This window comes from Odocoileus virginianus, chromosome 16, assembly GCF_023699985.2.
Source record: "Odocoileus virginianus isolate 20LAN1187 ecotype Illinois chromosome 16, Ovbor_1.2, whole genome shotgun sequence".
Lineage (NCBI taxonomy): Eukaryota > Metazoa > Chordata > Mammalia > Artiodactyla > Cervidae > Odocoileus > Odocoileus virginianus.
Genome location: NC_069689.1, coordinates 43,446,834 through 43,473,890, shown reverse-complemented (window position 1 = coordinate 43,473,890; position 27,057 = coordinate 43,446,834). Strand labels below are relative to the sequence as shown.

At 38.9% G+C, this 27,057-nt stretch overlaps 1 protein-coding gene across 3 annotated transcripts in view; it reads right to left on the bottom strand.

The window, feature by feature from the left end:
• CERS3 (ceramide synthase 3) overlaps positions 1–27,057 on the bottom strand; it is a 153,421-nt gene that overhangs the window by 63,105 nt on the left and 63,259 nt on the right. For all 3 annotated transcript variants that reach the window (XM_070478140.1, XM_070478141.1, XM_070478142.1), the window contains exons 7-9: positions 19,509–19,601; positions 14,066–14,194; positions 9,926–10,032 (exon numbers count right to left, since the gene is read on the bottom strand). In XM_070478140.1, the coding sequence (XP_070334241.1) occupies positions 9,926–10,032; positions 14,066–14,194; positions 19,509–19,601 (329 nt within the window). The remainder of the gene's footprint in view (positions 1–9,925; positions 10,033–14,065; positions 14,195–19,508; positions 19,602–27,057) is intronic.

Sequence of the window (27,057 nt, the reverse complement as noted above, 5' to 3'; positions counted from 1 at the left end):
GCCTTTACCTAAAACAACATTATACTGCTTATATATTTACATCTTTATTTCTTGTGAAATGAAGATATATATGAGTTTTTTTAAATTATTATTATGATTTGTACTTTGTGAACTTCTTCTTCGTGGTATCTGTTCAATTTTGGGGGAGATGTTTACTTTTTCTGCTGACTCCTAAATACTCTTTATATATTAAGGATAACACATTACTTTTTAATCATGTTAAATAATATCACATGGTCTGCTTTTACAACTTTGTTTATAATTTTTCTTGACAAATAAATTTTTAAAACACTTCTGTAACCAATATTATCAATTATGCTTTAAAATGTTTTTCTCACCCCTAACATTATAAAATATATCCCCAATATTTTCTTAAAATCCTGACTCTATGTAAGCTGAGTCACTTCTTTGTGTATATTCTAAACTGTAAAATGGAAGCAATGAGTACCTACCTTATTCATTCAATAAATATTTGTTAAGCACCAAAATGATACCAGAAACTTTGTGGGAGCCAGAATGAATAAAGCAGACTGAAATTCCTGAGCTAGTAGGGCTTACATTTTGGTCCCTGCATCCACAGGGATTAAGGGAAATAATATAAATAAAGCCTATTTGCTATTATGATTTGCTGGGTCTTTAAGCAACAGTGTGCCTTATTCTGCACTCTCTCAGTCTAGAATGCACTTCCTTTTTTCATCTGAAATTCTCACCTATCAAAGCATGGACTTATCTACAAAAAAATATCTCCTGATCACCTCTTATAACTTTATTCAGGGCTCCTCTGCTACAAGCTTCTTTAGAACATTGGGCTGATTCACTCCTCTGCCTTACAGAGAAAGCTCTTATATGAGCTGACTCCTCATTAGCCAGCAAGCTTTCCACAGGCAGTGGCCATGACGCCTTCATCTCACATGTATTCTCCCATCACCTACTCCAGGACCTGGTCCCATACAAGGCCCCCTAATGGGAATTTGTCAATGTCAAAATTAACAAAGAAATCTACTCAAAAATACCTTCTTTGTACATCCTATCAAGAATGTAAAAAACTACCTAAACATACAATTAAACTAACTGTGGTCCACGTAAAGAAAAAAAGAAAAGAATAAGGGAGAATATTCCAGGGTTTTGACTGAAGGGAGATTTCCCTCTTCTCTCTATAGCTGAAGGGGAGACAGAGTTGGAGAGAGTGACATGTACAAAACTCTCAGGTGGAGGCATTATGGAAAATTCAAGGGCTAAAAAGAAGACCGGTGTGGCAAGGTGGGTGGGGGCAGGGGGTGGGATGGGGAGGAGGAGGGGTGACGTGGGTTGGGAAGCTGGATGAAGCTGGATTGGTGAATGCAGTCATCTCCCACTGGCCTAGGAAGCCAAGGTCAGAGGTGTGGCCTTCCCTGTAAGAGCTTTGGGAAGCTCTGCAGGTTTTAGGAAGGAGAGTAATAGAGGCCCTTATACTCAAAGCTATGGCTTTTCCAATAGTTATGTATGGATGTGAGAGCTGGACCATAAGGAAGGCTGAGCACTGAAGAATTGCTGCTTTCAAATTGTGGTGATGGAGAAGACTCTTGAGAGTCCCTTGGACTGCAAGGAGATCAAACAAGTCAATCCTGAAGATTAACCTGAATATCCATTGAAAGGACTGATGCTGAAGCTGAAGTTCCAATACTTCGACCACCTGATATAAAAAGCTGACTCACTGGAAAGGACACTGATGCTGGGAAAGACTAAAGGCAAAAGGAGAAGGAGGTGGCAGAAGATGAGATGTTCAGATAGTACCACGGACTCAGTGGACAGGAATTTGAGCAAACTCTGGGATACAGTGAAGGATAGGGAAGCCTGGTGTGTTGTATGCAGTCCATGGGGTCTCAAAGAGTCAGACACGACTTAGCGATTGAACAACAAAAACAATACTTGGCCTAGCATCATCAGAGCTGGGCTCCGGGACTGAGGCTGCTATTTTTTGCCTGGCAACCTACACAACCTCCTGTTCCTTGGGTGGAACTAACCCCACCTCTCTGACTGAGAGGCTCCAGAGAAACACAGAGTAAGCTTTGCAAACTTAAGAGTTCTAGAAATGGAAGAGTCTGCCATTGAATGCAAACAGCTCCAGAGAGAGAAGCCACCGCAGAGAGGAGAGGTCAGTCAATGGCAGGGGCGCTGGAGCCTGCTACATTTGGACCATGGTTTCCTTGTAGATGTTTCATCTACAGCAAGTCACTGGCTTCTCTGGGCTTCAGTTTCTTCTGTAATAAAACAGAACTCACCTCATCAGGTTGTCATAAGAATTAAATGAGTTGACAAATGGGAAGAGCTTAACATACAGTGAGCACTCAAAAATGGTAGTTATAACATTATTATGACCACCACTATGATGAGATGGCTTTCCACCACCACCCCCTTTCTGACTGCAAAGGGCTAGTTAATAACACATGGAGGGCAACACAGTGTTTGGGTCCAGTCTATTGATTCCAGTTTAATTGGTCTAAATTAGAACCTGGCCATGAATATTTTTTTAAGGCTCCACAGGTTTACACAGTCAGCAGGTAACAAGCTGAACTGAAACAAAAAGTGGAAATCATGGGAGATCTTTGGGTGTGAGATCCAGAATGATACCTGAAGGATAGTCCAATCTCTCAGCCTTAACTCTTCTCATCCTTTACCAAAAGAAGAATAGGAAGGAAAAAAACATATCTGCCCATCTAGATTTTGTGTGGCCCAAACACATGTGTATCAAGTATGTGTCCTGAACACACATGTATCAGGTGTGCAGGCATGTGTGAACACAGAAACACTTGCACATTCACCTTGTGGGGCCTATGGAATCTCCCTTTCCACAGAGAATACTCCTCAGTTCTGCTCTGTACACTGGTCTTTAACCTGTCCAAACGGACACACTACCATGGTGCCTATGGATGGCAAAGCTTGGCCTTTTCTCTGTTTTGGGTTTTGTTCCCCATCTTTACTCTTTCAATTGTTAAAGTTTACATGGTTTGAAAAAATCACATTGTTGGTATAAATAGTTGGTTTTGCTGGGCTGGATAAGGCAACCAGCAAAAGTTGTTTTTTTCTAAAAAAAATTAAAGGTCTTTTTTTCTTGCTAATTGTGGGTGTAAGCATTAAGCCTTTACAGGATAACAAATATTGGTTCTATAGGTGTTTAATTGCCTATCTTACATTTTAGAGACAGCTTATATTTCAAAGTGACCAAATAGCTGAAGAAAACTTTCTAAAACTTAGGCAAGGCAGCCACGTCTACTCTTATCAAATTAAATAACTTAGTTGGAAACATACTTGTTTTGTGTTTCAAATGTCCTGTTTCTAGTCTTGATCCTTTCATAACTAGCTGTGCGATCCTAGAACTATCTTTAACTTCTCACGTGAAAAATAAACCAAGTCCCAATTCTTCAACAATGTCTATGACACGAAAGGCAAGAAGTACCTAGCACAAGAAGGACTATTTCAGGCAGATGACACCTGAATGCAAAATGTGATCCTGGCCAAATCTGGTAGTGAGGGGAAAAAGGCAACGAAAGGCATTATCAGATCAATCGACAAAACCAAAACACAGATGGTAGATTGCTACCTTTCTTAAAATTGATGGAAGATTCTGTAGAAGAATGACCTTGTCCTTAGGAAACACACACTGATCTATTTAGGATTAAAAGGGCATGATGGTTTCAACTTTAAATGGTTCAGAAAAAAATGTGTGTGTATATATGTGTGTGTATATATATATACACATAACACACACACTTGAGCGTGTACGTGTATGTGTGTATTGAGAGAGAAAAAGAAATAAATACAGCAAACCAGGGAAATGTTAATTGGTAAATCTGGGTAAAAGGAACAGGTGTGAGTTCTCTGTAATATACTTGAAATTATTCTGCAAGCTTGAAGTGATTTCCATACAAACAAACAAATAAAGGGGTTGCACTAAATAATGAATAAAGCCCCTCATTCTAAAGTTCTATGGACTGTGGTAGTTGTCTTTCATAAGTTTACAAGCAGCAGCAGAAGTGCCAAGCCGGTGGGGTGTGGGAGGAGCTCCCCCACCTCTGCCCACGCCCCCACCCCCCGCCCCCCGCGAGCGAGACTCTGAGCAAACACTTGCCGGTGACTTGTGTTGTCTCCTCCAGAAGCCGTGTGACTAGAAAGTCTAGTTCTGAGATAGGCGTCTGCAGGGCGATCCCAGGGAGCAGCCCCGGCTACAACAGAGCCCTCTGGCCTGGCGCAGTCCCTCGTCTCCTCTGGTGACTGAGGGAAGGACCCTGCCACTCCAAGCGGGCGTGGACGCTGACTGGGACACTGGCAGACCCCGGCTTGCCCCTGACTGACTGTTCAGAACTGAGGCCTCAGGCGTTAAGAGGAAAGAAAAAGATGATCGTGTCCTCACTCTAGTCTCCCTCTGATGGACATCACCTGAGAGCACTGCTGGAGGCTTTTGGCTCTGTTGTGTCTCGTTAAAACTGTTGTGACGAAAACCACTACAGTGTTGTAAAGTAATTAGCCTCCAACTAATAAAAAAATAAAGAAAGAAAGAAAGAAAGAAAAAAAAGAAAATAAATAAATAAAAGGAAAAAAGTTAAAAAAAGTAGACGAGAAAAAAAGGCAAGTAACAAGTAATAAAACCAATATTGATTTAAGGAGCAAAAAAGAAAAAAACATAAAACTTCAACATCAAGCAAGTTCATTTAGAATATAGTGATTTGATATCTTACAGCATTTATAAATATGGTGGCAAAAGATAATGTCTAAATCATCTTCCGAACTGAATAAAAGTCAAGATATGAGAAAAAAAAAACTGTCCTCTTTCTTTAACAGCCATTTCAAGGGTTTATACTGCTTCATCGCCCACAAAATTCTTTTTCATATGAGGCTTCTCAGGGTACCATTTTTTGATACCAGTGAGACCTGGATCATCAAAAGATGAAGCCCAAGTTCCCGTGAACCAATGGTTGCGAAATAAAGTTACCACTAGCATATGTATCCTTGTAGGTGAGGAAGTTGTTTATTTTTCACAGTTAGAAATGTTTTATTTTTAACCATTTGAAAATTGAAGTATAGTTAATTCACAATGCTGTGTTAGTTTCAAGTGGATAGCAAAGTCATTTAGCTATATATATATGTATCTATTCTTTTTCACATTTTTTTCCATTATAGGTTATTATAAGATATTGAATACGATTCCTCTGTAGGCCTTAGCCTTTTACCTGTTTTAAATATAGCAGTATGTATCTGTTCATCTCAGATCACTCATTTATCCCTCCCTCACTTTCTCCTTAGTAACTGTAACTTTGTTTTCTACGTTTGTGAGTCTGTTTCTGCTTTGTAAGTTCCTTTGAATCATTTTTTAGACTCTACATAAGTAATATGATAAGTAAGTGATATGATATTTTTCTTTCTTTGTCTGACATTTCGCTTAGTATGATAATCTCTTTAAGTCCATCCATATTGCTACAATGGTATTATTTCATTCTTTTTTACTTCTAAGTAATATTTCATTGTATATATGTACCACATCTTCTTTATCTATTAATTTGTCAGTGGACAAATTAGGCTGCCTTCATGTTGTGACTATTATAAATAGTACTGCTATGAACACAGAGGTGCACGTATTTTTTTGAATTAGAATTTTCGTCTTTTCCTATATGCCCAGGAGTGGGATTGTAAGATTACATGGTAGCTCTACTTTTAGTTTTTTAAGAAGCTTCCATATTGTTCTCCTTACTGGCTGCACCAATTTACATTCCCACCGACAGCAGAGAAATACACGACGGGTCCTTTTTCTCCTCATCCTCTCCAGCGTTTGCTATTTGTAGACTTTTTAAAGATGGTAAGCCATTCATTCTGAACAGTGTGAGGAGATATCTTATTGTAGTTTTGATTTGAAAGAAATGTTTTATTATTTTATTTTTGGAATGTCAAAAAAATACAGGTCAGTATTAATACTTCTCAAATATATGAATAAGGTGGTGGATACAAAGATCTCTTCTACTGACATCATGAACTCCTGCAGGCTAGGACTGCATCTCATCTATCTGTGAGCTCCTCACAACATCCAGTGATGAGTTCAAGAAATGAAGGAATGACCCAGCATTGCTACGTGTAAACATCAGCTGAAACATGTTCCTTCCCTTCAGATCAACCATCTTGGACTAAATCAATATCTGCTCTTTTTATTCAAGGAGAAAAACTGTCAGGAGTCAGGGGAATCATTTATCTGACCTTAGGAGGATCTTTTTCACTGAATGGGCTTCCCTGGTGGCTCAGTTGGTAAAGAATCCGCTTGCAATGAGGGACACCTGGGTTGGATCCCTGGGTTGGGGAATGATTTTCAGGTGGTATTTGTATAAAGTAGAGAGATACATCCAATAATTCACAAATATAGCAGCCATTATTTTAATACAATAGCTGGGAATACAAAGTGAAAAACATAAGCCTGAAACTTAAATGCTTTTGAAGAAAAATGCAAATAAATAGGGTAACCAAGAAATTAGATTAAAGCAGTTTGGCCAGTGCCAACTGGAGTGTCTACCTAATGTTGACAGTAGCAATGTTTAGAAAATCAAAGCAGTTAACTCTTGCTGACATTGACTGAAAAATGGCTATAAGTAAGTTCCCTGAAAAGAACTGGAGGAGAGGAGAACTGGCAACACAGTTGTACAAACACATAAGGAAATTCATGAGGCTGAGGGAATAATGGGAAAGGAGAAGAAAGAGAAAGACACATATGATGTCAAACCCCTGTTCTCTTCCTCAGGTTTCAGATCCCTTTCAGATGGCACCACCCAGCAGCTTTCTCCACACTCAGTCCTTCATCTCACCACAAAACGTGCAACAAAACAACTGGGAAGAACAGAGCAACTGGATGGCGAACCGCCTCCCACAGCACCTCTAAAATGTCTGACTCTTGAAATGGGCCTCTTGTCTGCACCTTGTTTGGTCCACAGTAAATTCCCAACAAATCTGGACTAATAAAATGTCCTTAAGAAGTGAATCTGCAGAGTTACAAATTTTAGACAGATGTCTGGAGCCAGACTAACAACAAGGAACTGACTTTTCCTCTTTGGCACCACACGATGGTTGTGTAACAGGTTCAAGCTGATGGGATAGCTATTTAAGCCAGAGTAATACACTACAACCGATGCTTTTGAAAACCATGAAAAACCCAGCTCCCAAACTTCCAATAGCTTGCTGAGGTTTTCTTTAACCCTCCAAATGAGGATCAGTCAACATAAGTACAGAAAAAATTTTACCCACAAGAAATTTTTATAGTCAAGTCTACTAATACTGGTTTATTTGCAGCCCAACTCTCTGAAGACAGCAAACCGTGGTATTGGCTGCCCTCTGCAGTGAGCTGCTGAATTCAGCAAAATATCAAGATCAAGAAAATGCCAAATGCATGTAACTAATTCTCCTTGAAATCCAGAAACGCTGGCAAGAGAATGAGTTCTTATGTCTAGGATTTTAAAGTTGAGGGTGTGTGGGAAAGTAACACACCGCCTCCCAATCACTCAACCCTAACCTGATGTTCAACTGTCTGTGAGGCTAGGGTAAGCTTGCCTGTTGATTTTGAGACATTAAAGTAAAGTTCTAGGTGAGATCCTTTGTTGCTAAATCACAAATCAACCAATATCACAAAGCAATACTCAGAAGCTTTTCAGAGGGTTCTCTAGACTGAGAACTTCCATGGTATGTGTTTTTAAAATATGTTTATAAATTATTTGAAAGTACTCCCAACAAGAAATGGAGGCTAATTTTCCTTTCCTTAAATATGAACTGGCCTTAGTGACCTGGATCCAATGAAGAAAATGAGGTTGGACGTGACATGCTATGACATCTGAAGCTGAGTTACAAAAGGAAACATGGCATCTGCCAAGCTCTCTCTTGAACTGCTCATCCTTGAAATCCATCTGCTGTCCTAGGAGAAGGTCAGGCCAGTGAAGGGGCATGGGCATGCAATCCAGCTGACAGGCCCGCAGCAGTCGGAACCAACAACCAGCATCAAGCAGTTGATGTCATGGGTGTCACCTGAACCCTGTGCCTGAGGAAGCCTTCAAGAAAACACCAACTCCTACTGCCCAGTTATCATCTGACTGTAACCACGTGAGTGAAAACCATGTAAATGAGGTCAGTCAACTCCGAGATCCATAAAAGCTAATAATAATGATAATAATAATGTGTTATTTTAAGAGAGAAGCCTGTCAACTATCACTCGCTGATAAAGTCTGGCCTGTAGAGCTTTTTCTACAGCCAGTGATCTAAGCTGGGTTTGGTACATTTTTAAAGGATTGTAAAAGAAATAGAACAAAACAAAGAAAAACATGCAACAGAGACTATATATGGCTCTTAAAGTCTAAAATAGTTATTCTATGGCCCTTTATAGAAAAAATTTGCTCACTACTGTGTTAAGCCACTAAGCTTTTTAAAATGTTTGTTACACAGCTATAGATAATTGGAACACATGGTACCTTTGAAACAAAATAAGCAGTGGGCATATGCTAGATTCAGAGCACCATGAAAGTCACACTAAAAAGTCACAACTTAACTGCTATCTGCAAGTCAATTCTTATCCTATCAATATTGTACAATATTCTAATTTCACAAACACATTTGATCAGCCAAAGTGAAAGTGATGGTAATATGATTCATAAATATGATTCATAAACCAAGAAGAGCATCTTAAACATGCATCTCAAATTTGATTCTGTATTAAACTCCAAATTCTCAGAGATTCATTAATAATTTCAGTAATAACAGCTGGCATTTGCTGAGTCTTTACTATGTTCCAGACACTGTTCTAAGCTATTTAATATTTATTATCTTACTTAAGCTTCGTGAGAATCCTTACATTTTACAGATGAGAAACTGAAGCAGAGAAAATTGATCTAACCTGTACAAGATCGCAGAGGTAATAAGTCTGCAGCCAGGACTGACTTGTACCCATGAAATTCGTCACTGCACTCTGCTGTTCCTATCTAGAAAAAGTATCTAAGCAAGACACCCAGTCTGCACAGCTGGCTTCTGCAGAGTGGCCAGCACCCACTGAACACTCTAAGCAGTCTTCCTGTGTGCTCTCCTCTCACAAGGAATCTTGTGTCTCCATCCTGAGTCTCCATCTCTTTCCCCTGGAACCTAGGACTTCCAACAACACTAGTTTTTCTGTTGAGAGTATCTGAAACGCCTGAAATTAACTACAGTTAGTTTTAAGCTGTTCTTTCCAAACCCTCAAAGTCTTCCTCACATTTTTCCTCTGGTTTCTGTCAATCGACACGTGGGAAATTACACTTGCTGAAGGAAAGGCTGTCAGGAGAGACACAACATAAGTTCTGCATTGCCAGCTCTTGGCTAAATAAAACCAACAGACTGAGCAAGAGCCAGTGGTCCAAACCACTGTTAGGACCAGAGATCATGAAGAATGAAATCAGCATCAGTTTCCTCAAATGTGAAGTGGAAGTGATGACACTCATCTTTATGGTTTGCTGTATAGCTAGTGCCAAGATGTATTAAGGGCCTAATCCAATGCCTGGCATTCAATTAATGGTGGTTATAACTATTGCAATTTTAACACAGAATTTGCCTCTCTTTTAAAGAACTGATAATTGACCAATGACATTTCACTGAATAACTGGAAAAGTTGTTAATCACAAAAAAGATCCATGTTCACGAAAGCAGACACAGAGTATGAGATGCTGCTTTCCATTGGTCACACATCTTTTATCTTCCTTTGTAGCAAGCCTTTCACACTGGAAGGTGTGGTTTTAATTATCTATAAAAATGGCCCCTTCACATTCTTCTGTCCAGCTAAACCTGGCACAAATAGCTGGAGATCCATGTGAGAAAAAAAGGGCAATGCTCCAACCTGAACAACATGCAAGGCCACTTCAGCATAGTGACCAAAGGCATGCATAGCACCTTGTCTACTCACCAGAAGGGAAAAATAATGAGGCGACTGATCAAAAACACGGTGGAGAAGATGAAAAACAGGGTGTTACAGGTTTGCTTCCATCCGGCATAAGAAAACATCTTAGCAGACTGAGAAAACAGAAAGAAATTGCATTCAGATAGGGTGACAGTCATGTAAAATTAAATATCTATAAGTTAAATTATATCTGGGATTTGCTTCAAAATCTTGGTGGGGGTTGGGTTATGGATAAGAAGTAGATGAAATAAGATTGGCCACATTAATAACTATTAAAACTTGATGGTGGGTCCATTGGGCCCATTACATTCTTTACCTTGTCATATGTTTGGAACCTTACATAATACAACATTTAAAAAATTAGTTATTCAGTAAAAAAAAAAAAATTAGTTAGAATGACTGTAATATTACTCTTGTATTACGTAAGCACTATAAATTAGCATAACTGCTTTTAGCATGTATGTTAGCTTGACTTTTATTGAATTCCTCCATTTAACTGGGAGGAGAGCTGGAGTGAAGAAAGGCTGGGATATGAGTGAAGCCCTGGGCTGGGCTGGGCATGCTGCAATCAAGGCAGCTACTTTCAGGCGGATGATACAGAGAATGGAGTTAGGAGGCAGCCCTTAGGGCCCTAACCTGGTTGAAGCAGAGTTTCAAGCACTTGATTCTTCCTGCTTACTTCATGCTAGTCTGTAGTGTTCATATGATTTGTGTTGTGTAAAAAGAATTACAGAAAGTGCTGTTTAATGTGGTATTAATGTAATGAGGATTCTCTTGCATTATCCAGTGTAGCTCAAGGCTGAATGGGAAAGTGTCTGAAGTTGGGGGTGGAAGCTGGGCAGAAGTGTGGCTTAGGCCTGCCAGTTTTAGAACTGAAATCTCCCAGGAAAGTCAAGGTCCATCTAGAACAAGAGAAGCAGCTTATTACACTTCAGGAATGGTTTACACTGCATTTTCCATACTTTTCCCTATTTACCAAGGGCTAGGAATGTGATCAGGCTATTGGGTTAGCAGAGGCCCAAAAGGAAGTAGCCTTCACTGCTGAAACGGAAGGCTGGCATGCCAGCGAGGAACAACTTGGGTAAGGGGAGAAAGCCAGAAGTTTACAGGGCTTGGAATATAGGGAGCTGTTTGAAGGGTCCACAGCCAGGCCTGGCAGGAAGCTGGAGATGTGCATAGATGTGAAGAGAGCCACCTGAGTTGGCAAAGTAGCACTTCTTTGGGCCCATGTACATGCCACCTATCCTGGACTGTGCAAAGATGGATATCAGACAGTTACCTCTCTCCTTTGCAGTCAAGATACTGTTAAAGTGTTGGGTCCTGGATCCAAGCTTAACATGTAGAAAAAGAGGATCATGAAGATACATGAAGAAGGCACAAGACTGCCTGTGAGTGAAAACTGTAGATGTTGAGGCTGTTCTTCCTTGCAAAAAAAGAACTAGAAAATGACCCAATAACTCTTTTGTTCAGTCTCCACCTTTTGGAAGGTCTAAACAGGGGGAAAATTTGTACTCTGTCTGGATGAGTTGAATTAGAACTTAACTGAGAGGACGAACACTAAAACAAAATATTCAAAGAAGCTATGGAATAGGCACTCCTGGAGAACATCAAAAATAGGCCCTATACTATTATTCAATGTTGTTTCTACCACCAGCTGATAGAAGGTACTGGCCTTGCTCACTGAACCTCAAGTTAGATCATGACTTTTAAATTAAGAATGATTCATGATCATTAACACCATGAAGCTGTTCTCACAGTTTACCCATGTAGGGACTTGAGTTTGACATTTTATTGTCCTTCTTTTTACCTGCGGACCTCAGAACAGTTTCAAACAGTAATGAATATATATATATATATATATATATATATATATATATATCATAATGTATATATATATCATAATATATATGTATGTATATATATCATAATATATCCTAAGGTGTAAATATGACTTCTCATGTTACAGTTGAGGATAGAAAACAAAGCATTAAGTGGTTTGTCCAGGTCACCTAGGGAACCTATGTCATATCAATGTCAGGCTAGGCAGGAACAACACGGTGCTTATTCCCAGTCCTAACACCTAAATCTCCCTTTTAGTAACAATGAAGCTGTTTTTATGGTGGACACACACCAAAGGCAGTTGAACTAGAGGGCTAGAAGAACAGAGTAGCATAAAGTTTTAAAGTCACAGCCAATGTGGTCTTAATTTTCAGGAAGGTTACTGAGATATGATTGGAGGAGGAGGTGATTATAACAGAGACGGCTACATTTAGAGAGCAACACATGGAAGAACTGGCATAATCCTCCTTCTGCTAAGTCATTTGCTACTCTGAAGCACATATAATAATCTTTACCCTTAGAACTGGATTTACAGGTCTAATTATGGTTACATACAAGAAGCAGAATTCTTCTGTACTTAGCCCATTTTAACAGTAGCCAGTTGCTTTGAAATGTCTTCAAATGACTTCTGGTTACATCTGCAACAGAGTTTGGCAAATTACAATTCAGCCTAGGGACTAAAGCTGCTCAGCCCCTTGAGTTAAGAATGGTTTTCACATTTTTAAAGGAGTATAAAAGAAAAGGAAAAGCAACAGAAAAAGAATATGTGACAAGAGATCATATGAAGTCCACAAATGTAGATTTACTACCTGGCTTTTTGCCAAAAAGTTTGCTGAATCCAGCAAGGCTATGGTTTGTCCAGTAGTCATGTATGGATGTGAGAGTTGGACTATAAAGAAAGCTGAGCACCAAAGAATTGATGCTTTTGAACTGTGGTGTTTGAGAAGACTCTTGAGAGTCCCTTGGACTACAAGGAGATACAATCAGTCCATCCTAAAGGAAATCAGTCCTGAATATTCATCGGAAGACTGACATTGAAGCTGACCTCCAATACTTTGGCCACCTGATGTGAAGGGCTGACTCATTTGAAAAGACCCTGATGCTGGGAAAGACTGAAGGCAGGAGGAGAAGAGGACTACAGAAGATGAGATGGTTGGATGGCATCACCGATCAATGGACTTGAGTCTGAGTGGACTCCAGAAGTTAATGATAGATAGGGAGGCCTGGTGTGCTGCAGTCCATGGGGTCGCAAAGAGTCAGATACAACTGAGCGACTGAACTGAACTGAACTTGCTGAATCCTGATCTAAAAGAACAAAATCTTATTAACTAAATTTCTTCTATATTAATGTATATTTAATTATTAGCCCTTTAAGAGGTGATCCTGAATGCAATATGTTAGTATCATTTCCCCCCGCTTGGGTTTCCCCTGTGGCTCAGCTGGTAAAGAATCACCTGCAATGTGGGAGACCTGGGTTCAATCCCTGGGTTGGGAAGATCCCCTGGAGAAGGGAAAGGCTACCCACTCCAGTATTCTGGCCTGGAGAATTTCATGGACTGTACAGTCCATGGGGTCACAAAGAGTCGGAAACCCGACTGAGCAACTTTCACTTTCATTATAAATGAGTATATGTAAATAATGAACAATATGGCTTTAAGTATAGCAGGACCCACTGTCTCAGGGTAAACAGAACCAATACACAGCAGAAACAGGTAGAGAAAACAATCCTAATTTTGCTTTGTTTTTTATATTTTGTATGGCTTGAGATTAGGAAGACTCTTGTTTTAAAGTCTCCTGCTCTGAAACACTGCTTCCTTAGAAAATAAATATCATTTAAATAAACATTAGTTCCCATTCCTTAAAGCTGGAGGAGGAACCCTGCAGGGCAGTGCAAGCATTTAGTGCCTATTTAGCTTTGGCTTAAGTGAGTATATGGAGCCAATCAGCTTTAAAAATCCACAATGCCATAGTCCAGGTTTTCCTTTTAAAAGATGAGAATTCATTTTTTCTTCAGATATCTCAGCTTACTTCCTAAGCTAATATCTGCATGCAAGTTGCATAAATAGAATCCCACAAAATAACCCTTCTCTCTCGACTACCATGGAGAAAAAAGATTAGAAACTAAAAACTGAAAGCTTTCCCTTCTTTGAGCTTGAAAGATCTGGGGACCTAGAGATATCCACAGACTTCAGGTGTTTTCAGAACTGAGAGCTCCGCTAAATCACTCACAGAGAGTTCTTCCTGTAAAGAGTCACAGTTAACCCAGGACATGGTACTGTTATTAGTTTTTTAATGGCAAACGTTTACCTCTAGCCAAATGTCAGCCACATCATGTACAATCATCACGAGGGTCCCACTGCGAATATAGTTAGCACACCAAGAGAAGCTCATCAAACTGACAGCAGCCAGGTGGTGGATGACATGCGCTAGAAAATCCTACATAATGAGGGCAAATGGACACCATTAAGTACATGCAGCTATTTTCCAATCAGTTGAATAGATAACAATAATAATTTAAAAACTAACAACTTACATCTGCATATTTTGAAATTTTAAAATGCTTTCACTTTCATCCTTAAACACAGTTCTTACGATAGAGATAGAACAAGTGTTATCCTCACTGATGAAGTCATTTAACTTTGAGGTAACACTGAACAGTTGCCATCTAAGTCCTAATATCTGCTGTTCTTCCCACTGCTCTACATTGGATATATGTACACTTTACACACACAGACAAGACATACATATACATAAGCATATTCCTATGTACATTTACATTTATTGTTAATTCCCTGCCTAATTCCAAGACAGATGTAATAAAATTACACAACCATTAAAATAAGTTACTACATATGAAATAAGTAACAAATAAAAGTGGAATTACTACATTAGCGAAATATTGAAGTATTTTGCTAATACTAAACAAAGCGGCAAACAAAAATAAGCACTGGCTAGTAAGTGGAGAAGTTGGAACTATTATACACTGCTGGTAGGAATGTAAAATGGTATGCCTGCTTTGTTGAATAGTCTGACAATTCCCCTAAAGGTTATACATAGGACTACTACATAGTATAGCAATTCCACCCCAGGTATATATCTGGGAAAAATTAAAATGTATGTTCATGTAAAAATTTTCATACAAATGCTCACAGTAGCATTATTCATAATAGCCCAAAAGTCAGAAACAACCCAGATATCTATCAGTTGATAAACAGATAAACAAAATGTAATATTTCCACATAATGGAATATTATTCATTAATAAAAAGGAATAAAATACTGATGCATGCTACAACATGAATGAACTTTGAAAACATTATGCTAAATAAAAGAAGCCAGGTTGGTGCAAATGTAACTGAAGTCTTTGTGAATTTTAAATCATTATAACTAAGCTCAAACACATCTTTATTAATCAAAATAGGAACCATTACAATCAACACATTTTTGCCAATGAAAAATAAGTTTGTTTATTCTTGTAGCATAAAAATCTGTGCTTCAATTTGTCAAACTCTTCAAAAGCATTTCCTGCCTCTTGCTGGTTGCGGAAGCATTTTGCCTGCAAAAAGTTGTTGAGATGCTTGAAGAAGTGGTAGTCAGTTGGCGAGAGGTCAGGAAAATACGATCGATGAGGCAAAACTTTATAACCGAATTTGTTCATCTTTTGCAGTGTTGGTTGTGCGACATTCTCCAGTTTGGCCTTGTCATGGAGAAGTACTGGCCCCTTTCTGTTGACCAATGCCAGATGCAGGCATTGCAGTTTTCGGTGCACCTCATTAGGTTGCTGAGCATACTTCTCAGATGTAATGGTTTTGTTCGGATTCAGAATGCTGTAGATCAGGCAAGCAGCAGACCACCAAACAGTGACCATGACTTCTTTTGGGGCAAGTTTGGCTTTGGGAAGTGATCTGGGGCTTCTTCTCAGTCCAACCACTGAGCTGGTCATTTCTGGTTGTCATATAAAATCCACTTTTTATAACTTGTCACAAACTGATCAGTAAACGGTTCATTGTTGTTGTGTAAAATAAAAGAAGATGACACTTGAAAACAGTGATTTAAAAAAAAATTTTCAGTCAGTTCATGAGGCACCATTTATCGAGATTTTTCACCTTTCCAATTTGCCTCAAATGCCAGAAGACCACAGAATGGTCAACACTGAGTTTTTCAGCAACTTCTCAAGTAGTTGTAAGAGGATCTGCTTCAATGACTGCTTTCAGTTGGTCTTTGTCACCTTCTGAAGGCCGGCCACTGCGCTCCTCATCTTCAAGGCTCTCCTCTCCTTTGCCTCTCCTCTCCTCTTCTTTACCCCTGCTGCACTGAAGATTCGTTAGCAGTTTCCTGGGCCAAATGTGTCATTGACCTTGCGAGCTATCTCTGCTGCTTTACGACCCATTTTGAACACGAATAAGAAAAATACTTAAAATTTTCTTTTTGCCTAACATCATTTCCCTAGTCTAAAACAAATATAAAATAAAACAGCAAGTGATAAGTCATTAGCAAAAAGACCAGTGAGAAATGTGCATTACAATGATGTATAATATTATCACAATTTATTTAAGAATGTATTCCAATGTCAAATGGGAAAGTTCAACAACGCAAAACCACAATTACTTTTGCATCAACCTAATACAAAAAAACACAAATATTGTATGACTACATTTATATAAAATATCCAAAAGAGGCAAATGCATAGAAACAAAAAGTAGGTTAGCAGCTGTCTGGGTCTGTAGAGGTTAGAAGAAATGGGGAGCAACCACTAAAGGGTACAGAATTTCTATCTGAGCTGATGGAAATAGAATTGACTGTAGTGATGACTGCAGAATCCTGCGAATTTACTAAAAGCCACTGTATTATGTACTTTAGATAGAAGAGTTGTATGGTATGTGAATATCTTCATTAAAAGGTTTTTCAGTTCAGTTCAGTAGCTCAGGCGTGTCTGACTCTTTGTGACCCCATGAACTGCAGCACACCAGGCTTCCCTATTCATCACCAATTCTCAGAGCTTACACAAACTCATTTCCATCGAGTTGGTGATGCCTTCCTGCCATCTCATCCTCTGTCGTCCTCTTCTCCTATTGCCTTCAATCTTTCCCAGCATCAGGGTCTTTTCTGATAAGTCAGTTCATCAGGTGGCGAAAGTATTGGAGTTTCAGCTTCAGCATCAGTCCTTCCAATGAATACTCAGGACTGATTTCCTTTAGGATGGACTGGTTTGCTCTCCCTACAGTCCAAGAGACTCTCAAGAGTCTTCAACACCACAGTTCAAAACCATCAATTCTTCAGTGCTCAGCTTTCTTTATAGAAAGAAATCTCACATCCATACATGACTACTGGAAAAACCATAGCTTTGACTACATGGACCTTTGTCAGCAAAGTAATGTCTCTGCTTTTTAAAATGCTGCCTAGGTTGATCATAGCTTTTCTTGCAAGGAGCAAGCATCTTTTAATTTCATGGCTGCAGTCACCATCTGCAGTGATTTTGGAGCCCAAGAAAATAAAGTCTCTGTTTCCATCGTTTCCCCGTCTATTTGCAATGAAGTGATGGGACCAGATGCCATGATCTTAGTTTTATTGAAAGTTGAGTTTTATGCCAGATTTTTCAGTCTCCTCTTTCACTTTCATCAAGAGACTCTAAACAGCCTCTTCATTTTCTGCCTTTTGAGTTGTATCATCTGCATGTCTGAGGTTATTGATATTTCTCCTGGCAATCTTGATTCCAGCGTGTGTTCTTCCAGCCCAGCGTTTCTCATGATGTACTCTGCACAGAAGTTAAATAAGCAGGGTGACAATATACAGCCTTGACATACTCCTTTCCTAATTAGGAACCAGTCTGTTGTTCCATGTCTGGTTCTAACTGTTGCTTCTTGACCTGCATACAGATTTCTCAGGAAGCAGGTAAGGCAGTCTGGTATTCCTATCTCTTTAAGAATTTTGCACAGGTTGTTGTGATCCACACAGTCAAAGGCTTTGGTGTAGGCAATAAAGCAGAAGTAGATGTTTTTCTGGAACTCTCTTGCTTTTTTGATGATACAGTGGATGTTGGCAATTTGATCTCTGGTTTCTCTGCCTTTTCTAAAACCAGCTTGAACATCTGGAAGTTCCCGGTTCACAAATTGTTGAAGCCTGGCTTGGAGAATTTTGAGCATTTTTTACTAGCACATAAAATGAGTGCAATTGTGCGGTAGTTTGAACATTCTTCGCCATTGACTTTCTTTAGGATTGAAATGAAAACTGACCTTTTCCAGTCCTGTGGCCACTGCTGAGTTTTCCAAATTTGCTGGCATATTGAGTGCAGCACTTTCACAGCATCATCTTTTAGAATTTGAAATAGTTCAACCTGAATTTCATCACCTCCACTAGCTTTGTTCGTGGTAATGCTTCCTAAGGCCCACTTGACTTCATGTTAAAAAAAATTTTTTTTAATGCTTTTAAAAAAACTTAAAATTTCAGTTTCCTTGTAGCCGAAGTAAAAAAAAAAAAAAAAAAGGAACAATAGCAGCCTAATTTATTGAGTACTTTCTATATACCAGAAAGTGGTTTATATGGATTAACTTGTTTAATCCTCACAACTGGAGGAGATAGAAACTATTTTTAACTCTATATATGAGGAGATTAAGTTGAGTGAATATAATCAACTAGCTCAAAATGTTAATGAGTGGGGAAGACAGGATCTACACTCAGGCAGTGTGACTTCAGAGCCTGTGCTTTACCCAATTCTTAACAGTTTTTTGTCTCTGAAAAAATATATTTTTAAATATGTGAGTTAAATCTATATTTAATTTTTTGAAAGGTGCTATGGACCTGTATATAATAAAGAGAAAGCAACTATTGAAAAAAATCAAAGGCTCAAAAGTGGGAAAAGGATGATTACGGGGTCATCCTACCTGAGTCTGTCTATTAAGACCTTCTAAATAATGATTATTTTCGATTCTATCCCTTGAGAAAATGCCTCAATTAAAATGTGATATATTCTTAGCCTAAACTAAGTTAATAATAATTAAACTATAGCGATCAAGTTTTCTGGAAAAGGAAATCATTTGAACCAGATTTTCCACACTATGTTCTCGTGGTTTACTCTGTAAGTTTCCTTTAGATCTTCAGCTGAGCAGCTGACTGGGCCCCTTAGTGGTAGATCATGTGCACCATCACGTAAACACCGTTCAGTCAAGCCAGCTTGGTTTTAGCTCCTTAATACGAATCCCACTTAATTTTATTTATCATACGAATTCTGCTACAAACGGATCTTTTATGTAGAACATAACATAGTACATGCCAAGAGTATTTTTCATTTGACCTGTACCACTCATGCACACAAGAAAGTCTGACTGCACGGAGAGTGCAGAGCAAAAAAAAATCTTTTCAGAGCCACTGAATACATCAAAGAATAAAGTAGTCTGTAATCAACTAAAAGATATGGTTGTAGAATTAAAACTACTAGCACTTTCTTTGCACTGAAGAACACTAAATTCCCAAACCAAGAGAAACAAACAGACATCATAAAGGAGAGTCCTTTTGTCATCGAACAAGAGTGGAACTCCAAAGTTAAAGTTTTTATAATATTTCACTACAAATTATCAAGTAACCAAAGAGTGAGTATATTTGCACTATTCTATGTGCTATAAAAGTAAAAAAAAAAAAACTATCAACAAGAACTAAGAACACAAAAAAATATAATTTAAAGATTAGATTTGGGGAAGGGGGATGAACATTTTTGAAAAAAATGGATAAAGCAGCTTTGTAAATAAGACACTTACCTTCCTCTTGATATCAGAGCCAAGGCTAAATAAGAGAGACCAATAAAAACTCATCTCCAAAATGTAGTACCAGTACTGGGATGGCAGCAAGGGCTGAGGAAAATAAGAGTATTCACTATTTTAATGCCACCATATAAACAACTCATTTTAAGGATTAAAAATATTATTTATACCTATTTGGCTATGCAGTCCATGGAATTCTCCAGGCCAGAATACTAGAGTGGGTAGCCTTTCCCTTCTCCAGGGGATCTTCCCAACCCAAGGATCGAACCCAATTCTCCCACATTGCAGGGGGATTCTCAGCTGGATTCTGATACCAGCTGAGCCACCAGGGAAGCTTTTATACCACAAATTCCTCTCAAATAATAATGTTTTACATTCCAACTTCTGATAAGGAATTAGAGACAATATTTTGAGGCATTTTCTTTCTAAAAAGGGGGACAAGAATTCCAAAATCAAGTTAAATGTCTTGTTTAAAATTTAATAAAACTACCACAGGTGTAACTGCACTCTTTTAGTTGACTGAGAGTTAAATTAGATGGAAAAGTTGTTTTGCTGGCTCAACAAAATACCTTGTTTTATGTTTATTGAGTACTACTTAAATCTGATGTCCTAACCTCTTTTTTTTTTTTAATTTTGTCGATTTTTTTTTATAGGCTAATTACTTTACATCATTACAGTAGTTTTTGTCATACATTGAAATGAATCAGCCATGGATTTACATGTATTCCCCATCCCAGTCCCCCCTCCCACCTCCCTCTCCACCCGATCCTTCTGGGTCTTCCCAGTGCACCAGGCCCGAGCACCTGTCTCATGCACCCAATCTGGGCTGGTGATCTGTTTCACCCTAGATAATATACATGTTTCAATGCTGTTCTCTTGAAACATCCCACCCTTGCCTTCTCCCAGAGTCCACAAGTCTGTTCTATATATCTGAGTCTCTTTTTCTGTTTTGCATATAGGGTTATCATTACCATCTTTCTAAAGTCCATATATATGTGTTATGTTCTCCTCTAGGAGTTTGATAGTTTCTGGTCTAACAAGTGGTGCTGGGAAAACTGGTCAACCACCTGTAAAAGAATGAAACTAGGACACTTTCTAACACCATACACAAAAATAAACTCAAAACGGATTAAAGATCTCAATGTAAGACCAGAAACTGTCCTAACCTCTTTTCCAGTGACAAACTGGTGACCCAAATTGGCCCATTCTCAAATGGGACAGTAGTAAAATATATACGATTATTTAGGTAGTCTAAAAATGTCTCCTAAAAAATAGAATGAGATTCCTACGGCTAGAGTTTTCTTTAAAGCAAGGGGTGGTGTGCTTCTTTTAGATAAGCTGAGACATTATATTACGTGGTGTGATGGGTTGTAATGTTAATGCCCTCAATGAATCTCACCTCATATTCATGTCCTGGTAAACTCGCCTCCAACCTGACCAGGAATTTGAATTCTGGGCATTGGTCAAGGGGACATAGCAAATACGATGCAATCAGAGACCTCATAAGCACCAAGTAAGAAACCTGAGACTAAAGCCTTTGACTGTGTGGATCACAATAAACTGCAGAAAGCTCTTAAAGAGATGGGAATGCCAGACCATCTTACCTGTCTCCTATGAAACCTGTATGCTGGTCAAGAAGAAACAGTTAGAACCCTATATGGAACAACTGATTGGTTCAAGATTTAGAAAGGAGTACGACAGGGAGGTCTGTTGTTACCCTGTTTGCTTAACCTATATGTTGAGCCCATAATGAGAAATGCCGGGCTGGATGAGTTACAAACTGGAATCAGGTAGGTGGGAGAAATATCAACAACCTCAGACATGTGGATGATACCACTCTAATAGCATAAAGTGAAGAGGAACTAAAAAGCCTGTTGATGAGGGTGAAAGAGGAGAGTGAAAAAGCCAGCTTAAAACTAAATATTAAGAAAACAAAGATCATGGCATCCGGCCCCGTTACTTTATGGCAAATAGAAGAGGAAAAGGTGGAAAAAGTGACAGATTTCCTCTTTTTAGGCTCTAAAATCACTGAGAATGGTGACTACAGCCATGAAAACAGAAGACAATTGCTTCTTGGCAGGAAAGTTATGAGAAACCTAGACAGTATGTTGAAAAGCAGAGACGTTATTCTGCCATCAAAAGCCACATAGTCAATGCTATGGTCTTCCCAGTGTCATATATGGTTGTGAGAACTTGACCATATAGAAGACAGAGTGCCAAAGAATTGATGCCTTTGAACTCTGATGCTACAGAAGACTTCTGAAAATCCCTTGGAGAGCAAGGAGACCAAACCAGTCAATCTTAAAGGAAATCAACCCCGAATAATCATTGGAAGGACTGACCCTGAAGAATCCAGTATTTTGGTTGTCTGATACAAACAGCCGACTCATTGGAGAAGACTCTGTTTCTGGGAAAGACTGAGGGCAGAAGGAGAAGAGGGTATCAGAGGATGAGATGGCTGGATGGCATCACCAATGCAATGGACATGAACTTGGGCAAACTTTGGGAGATGGTGAGGGACAGGGAGGCCTGGTGTGCTGCAGTCCAAGGGGTCTCAAAACAGTGGACATGACTGGGCAACTGAAAAACAACAAGAAACCTGAGCTACCCTGCTGGAGGCCACAAAGTAGAGAATCAAGATGTCCACTGACAAAAATACAAACGAGGGCACATGTGCTATCCCCTAATCAGCCTGTCAACTAACTGAAAATACATTAATGAACTCAGCTAACACCAGATGGAAAAGAACTGCTTGGCTGTGCCTAGCCCAAATTGCTAATCCATATCATAAACAAATAAATGGTTGTTGTTTTAAAGTACTAAGTTTTGGTGATGATTTATTATGCACCAGCATAAACTGACACACCTGAGAAGTGAAGAGTAAGGCTAATACATTAAATCTAATAGTTTTCTGATCAACTCATCATCCTTGATAAGGCCATAAAAGAAAGAGAACTTCTGCTTTCTTCTATGACAAACAAGTCTGTATGAGACTAACCCTCCTAGTGAGAATTACTTCAAAAATATGGAAAAGTACAGATAATATCTGTTTGAAGGTACCAAGGAACAACCAAAGCACCCTGAAGCATCCCATGGAGCCAAAATTTCAAAGAGAAGAAAAATGCATTAAATGTAATCTTTTATTTCTAGTGCATCCTTAATTCAAGAAGTACTACAGACCCTATACAGGATAATTTCAAAGAAAACTACACCTATGTATAGCATAAAGTCCATGTTTGCTGATTTACAAGCACTATTGAGCCCAGAGACTCTATACTCTCTATATTCTCTGAGGTATAATCATTCCTTTATCTTAAAAATATAGTGAAAAGAAAATATCTAGATATTCAAACACAATGTCATTTCAAACAAAGAAAAAGTGCAGTTGAAATAAATAAAAGAGAGTTTCTAGAAAACATCAGCTCAAATTTCTAAGCAGAAGTTAAGTAGGACTTTTGGCAATCTTATAGTGCGAGGAAGCAAACTGATGTTCAGGGCCAGCCAAGGAAAAGGAGTCCTGGTAAATACTATAACCTTTTATTTAAAACCACTGTAAGAGAATTCCCTAGAAATACAGATGAGTTATATATAAAAATATCTGCCCTTACAAAGACTGGAATTCACATAAAATCACTTCAAAACATATAAAACTTAAGATGATCTGTCTCAACTCTAACTGCTTAACAGAAGCGAAAATAAGTCCATTCAGGGGGGTAGATAATATCATTCCTAAGTATAATTTTTCATATGCAATGTCTATCATTCAACCAAAAGTTATCAAGCAAAAGGGGACAGGAATAAGAAAGAAAACACTTGATCAAGATATTGGATTTATCAGGCTATGACTTTAAAATGACTTTTAAAATTAACTAGGTTTTTAAGGTTATTTTTAAAAATTAGTGAGAATTTTTAATAGAGAACTGGAATCCATGAAAAAGAATTAAGTGAAAATTTGAGAACTGAAAAATACCATAACTAAAATTGAGAACTCAAAGGATGTGTTTCAAAGCAGATTAGACACTGCTGAAAAATGTACTAGTGATCTGGAGGACATGAAGTAGAAAATATCCAGAGCTGTGAAGTGTCTGTGATTTTACTCTACTTGCAAGTTATCTTGCCACAGTTTCATGAATGCTGGTAGGATATATGAGACTCCTGGGTCAGAGATAAAGGATAGTTTATTTTTCACAGTACTATAGTTGCCAGATTAACAATATTTGGGCCAGTTCTCCCATTCCAATTCCCATGGCTAAACAAAAGGGTCAGTTCATGCAAAGATGGGCACAATATAAAGGACAGAAATGGCATGGACCTAACAGAAGGAGAAGATATTAAGAAGAGGTGGTAAGAATACATAGAACTATACAAAAAAGATCTTCAAGATCCAGATAACCACGATGGTGTGATCACTCACCTAGAGTCAGACACCCTGGAATGAGAAGTCAAGTGGGCCTTAGGAAACACCACTACAAATAAAGCTACTGGAGATGATGGAATTCCAATTGAGCTATTCCAAATCCTAAAAGATGATGCTGCGAAAGTGTTGCACTCAATATGCCAGCAAATTTGGAAAACTCAGCAGTGGCCACAGGACTGGAAAAAGTTAGTTTTCATTCCATTCCCAAAGAAAGGCAATGCCAAAGAATGCTCAAACTACCACACATTTCTACTCTCTCACACACTAGCAAAATAATATTCAAAATTTTCTAAGTCAGGCTTCAACTGTACAAGAACCAAGAACTTCCAGGTTCAAGTTGCATTTAGAAAAGGTAGAGGAACTAGAGATCAAATTGCCAACACCCACTGTATCATCAAAAAATCAAGGGAGTTCCAGAAAAACATCTACTTCTGCTTTATTGACTATGCCAAAGCCTTTGACTGTGTGGATCACAACAAACTGGAAAATTCTTGAAGAGATAGGAATACCAGACCACCTTACCTGCCTCCTGAGAAATGTGTATGCAGGTCAAGAAGTAACAGAACTGGACATGGAACAAAACTGGTTCTAAATTGGGAAAGGAGTATATTGTCAAGGCTGTATATTGTCACCCTGCTTATTTAACTTCTATGCAGAGTATATCAGGCGAAATGTTAGGCTGAATGAAGCACAAGCTGGAATCAAGATTGCCAGGAGAAATGTCAATAACCTCAGATATGCAGATGACACCACCCTTATGGCAGAAAGTGAAGAACTAAAGAGCCTCTTGAGGAAAGTGAAAGAGGAGAGTGAAAAAGTTGGCTTAATGCTCAACATTCAGAAAACTAAGATTACGGCATCCAGTCCAATCACTTCATGGGAAATAGATGGGGAAACAATGGAAACAGTGACAGACTATCTTGGGGGCTCCAAAATCACTGGAGATGGTGACTGCAGCCATGAAATTAAAAGACACTTGCTCCTTGGAAGAAAAACTATGATCAACCTAGACAGCATATTAAAAAGCAGAGACATTACTTTGCCAATAAAGGTCGATCTAGTCAAAGCTATGGTTTTTCCAGTAGTCATGTATGGATGTGAGAGTTGGACTATAAAGAAAGGTGAGTGCCAAAGAATTGATGCTTTTGAACTGTGGAGAATACTCTTTAGAGTCCCTTGGACTACAAGGAGATCCAACCAGTCTATCCTAAAGGAAATCAGTCCTGAATATTCATTGGAAGGACTGATGCTGAAGCTGAAGCGCCAATACTTTGGCCACCTGATGTGAAGAACTGATTGATTTGAAAAGACCCTGATGCTAGGAAAGATTGAAAGCGGGAGGAGAAGGGGACGACAGAGGAGGAGATGGTTGGGATGGCATCACTGACTCAATGGACATGAGTTTGAGTAAGCTCCAGGAGTTGGTGATGGACGGGGACGCCTGGCGTGCTGCAGTCCATAGAGTCACAAAGAGTTGGACATGACTGAGCAACTGAACTGAACTGACATTTGCACATGCAGTGGGTTTTGTTACCAGAGAGGAATCCCGAAATAGGGAACCTAAATCTTTCATAATGGACAATAATATGTATATCCACTGTTCCAGAGGAGAGACTGCCTCCATCTTCCAAGCTTGTTTGTCATACAAACATCCTTCAAAAGACAATATAGAACAGAAGTCAGCCTGTGGTTCACTTCATATGACATGCAGAAATGCAAGAGATCTGTGGAGAACTGTGTTCCTATAGATTGAAGCAGTGAGGCAGAGGATAGAAAATATGAGAAAACGCATGTAAGAGACTTGGGACCTAGTGTAAAAGTCTAGCATATTAGCTCACTTGTAAATTGAAATTCCAGAAAGAGACGAGAGAGAAAAAAGAACAGAAGCAACCGCTAAGAATTTTTCAAAATGTACTTAAGACATCAAGCTACATATTCAAGAATTACTATGGACAATAAGCAGGATAAATTCAAAGATGATGACATTTATGCCTATCACAATCATACTGCTAAAAGACAAATACAAAATGTTTAAAACAGAGCAATAAAAAGACATCATTCAAAGAAGCAAAAATAAAATGGACAACTGAGTTAAAGAAACTGAGGGGATCCAGAAGACAAAGGGATGACATCTTTGAAGTGCTCAAAGAAAGTAACTAGTAACCCAGAATTCTATGCCCAGGAAAACTTTTAAAAAATAGGATAAAATGATATTTCCAGACAAGCAAGCCAAAGGGGCTCCTTCAGCCGTGAGGATAGTAGCGCCAGATGGAGGTGTGGAAGTGCAAGGCGCCAGGGCCAGAGAGGAGAGGGCACACCGACATTTACAGATCAGTTACAGTCATGACCTGAAAGCTTTAAACATCTCAAGGAGGACACAGGTGCAGTCTGATGGCCTTTCACTGACGGGAAAGAGGTAAGAGCATTAGTTTGTATTAGACTCCAATAACTGAAGAGTGCAAAAGGTAATGTCAGGGAAAACTACTGAAAGAATGTGTGCATGCATGCTAAGTCACTTCAGTCGTGTTTGACTCTTTCAGACTCTATGGACTATAGCCCGCCAGGCTCCTCTGTCCATGGCATTCTCCAGGCAAGAATACTGGAGTAGGCTGCCATGCCCTCCTCCAGGGGAATCGTCCTAACCCAGGAATTGAACCCATATCTCTTATCTCCTTCACTGACAAGCAGGTTCTTTACCACTAATGCCTGCATAACTGAAAAGCTAATATAAGGGAAGAAATAAAGTAATAATTTGAACCCTAATGTTCATTGCAGCACTCTTTATAATAGCCAGGACATGGAAGCAACCTAGATGTCCATCAGCAGATGAATGGAGAAGAAAGCTGTGGTATATATACACAATGGACTATTACTCAGCCATTAAAAAGAATACATTTGAATCAGTTCTAATGAGTTAGATGAAACTGGAGCCTATTATAAGCCAGAAAGAAAAACACCAATACAATATACTAACACATATACATGGAATTTAGAAAGATGGTAATGATAACCCTGTATGTGAGACAGCAAGAGAGACACGGATGTATTGAACAGTCTTTTGGACTCTGTGGGAGAGGGCAAGGGCGAGATGATATGGGAGAATGCCCTTGAAACACGTAAATTATCATA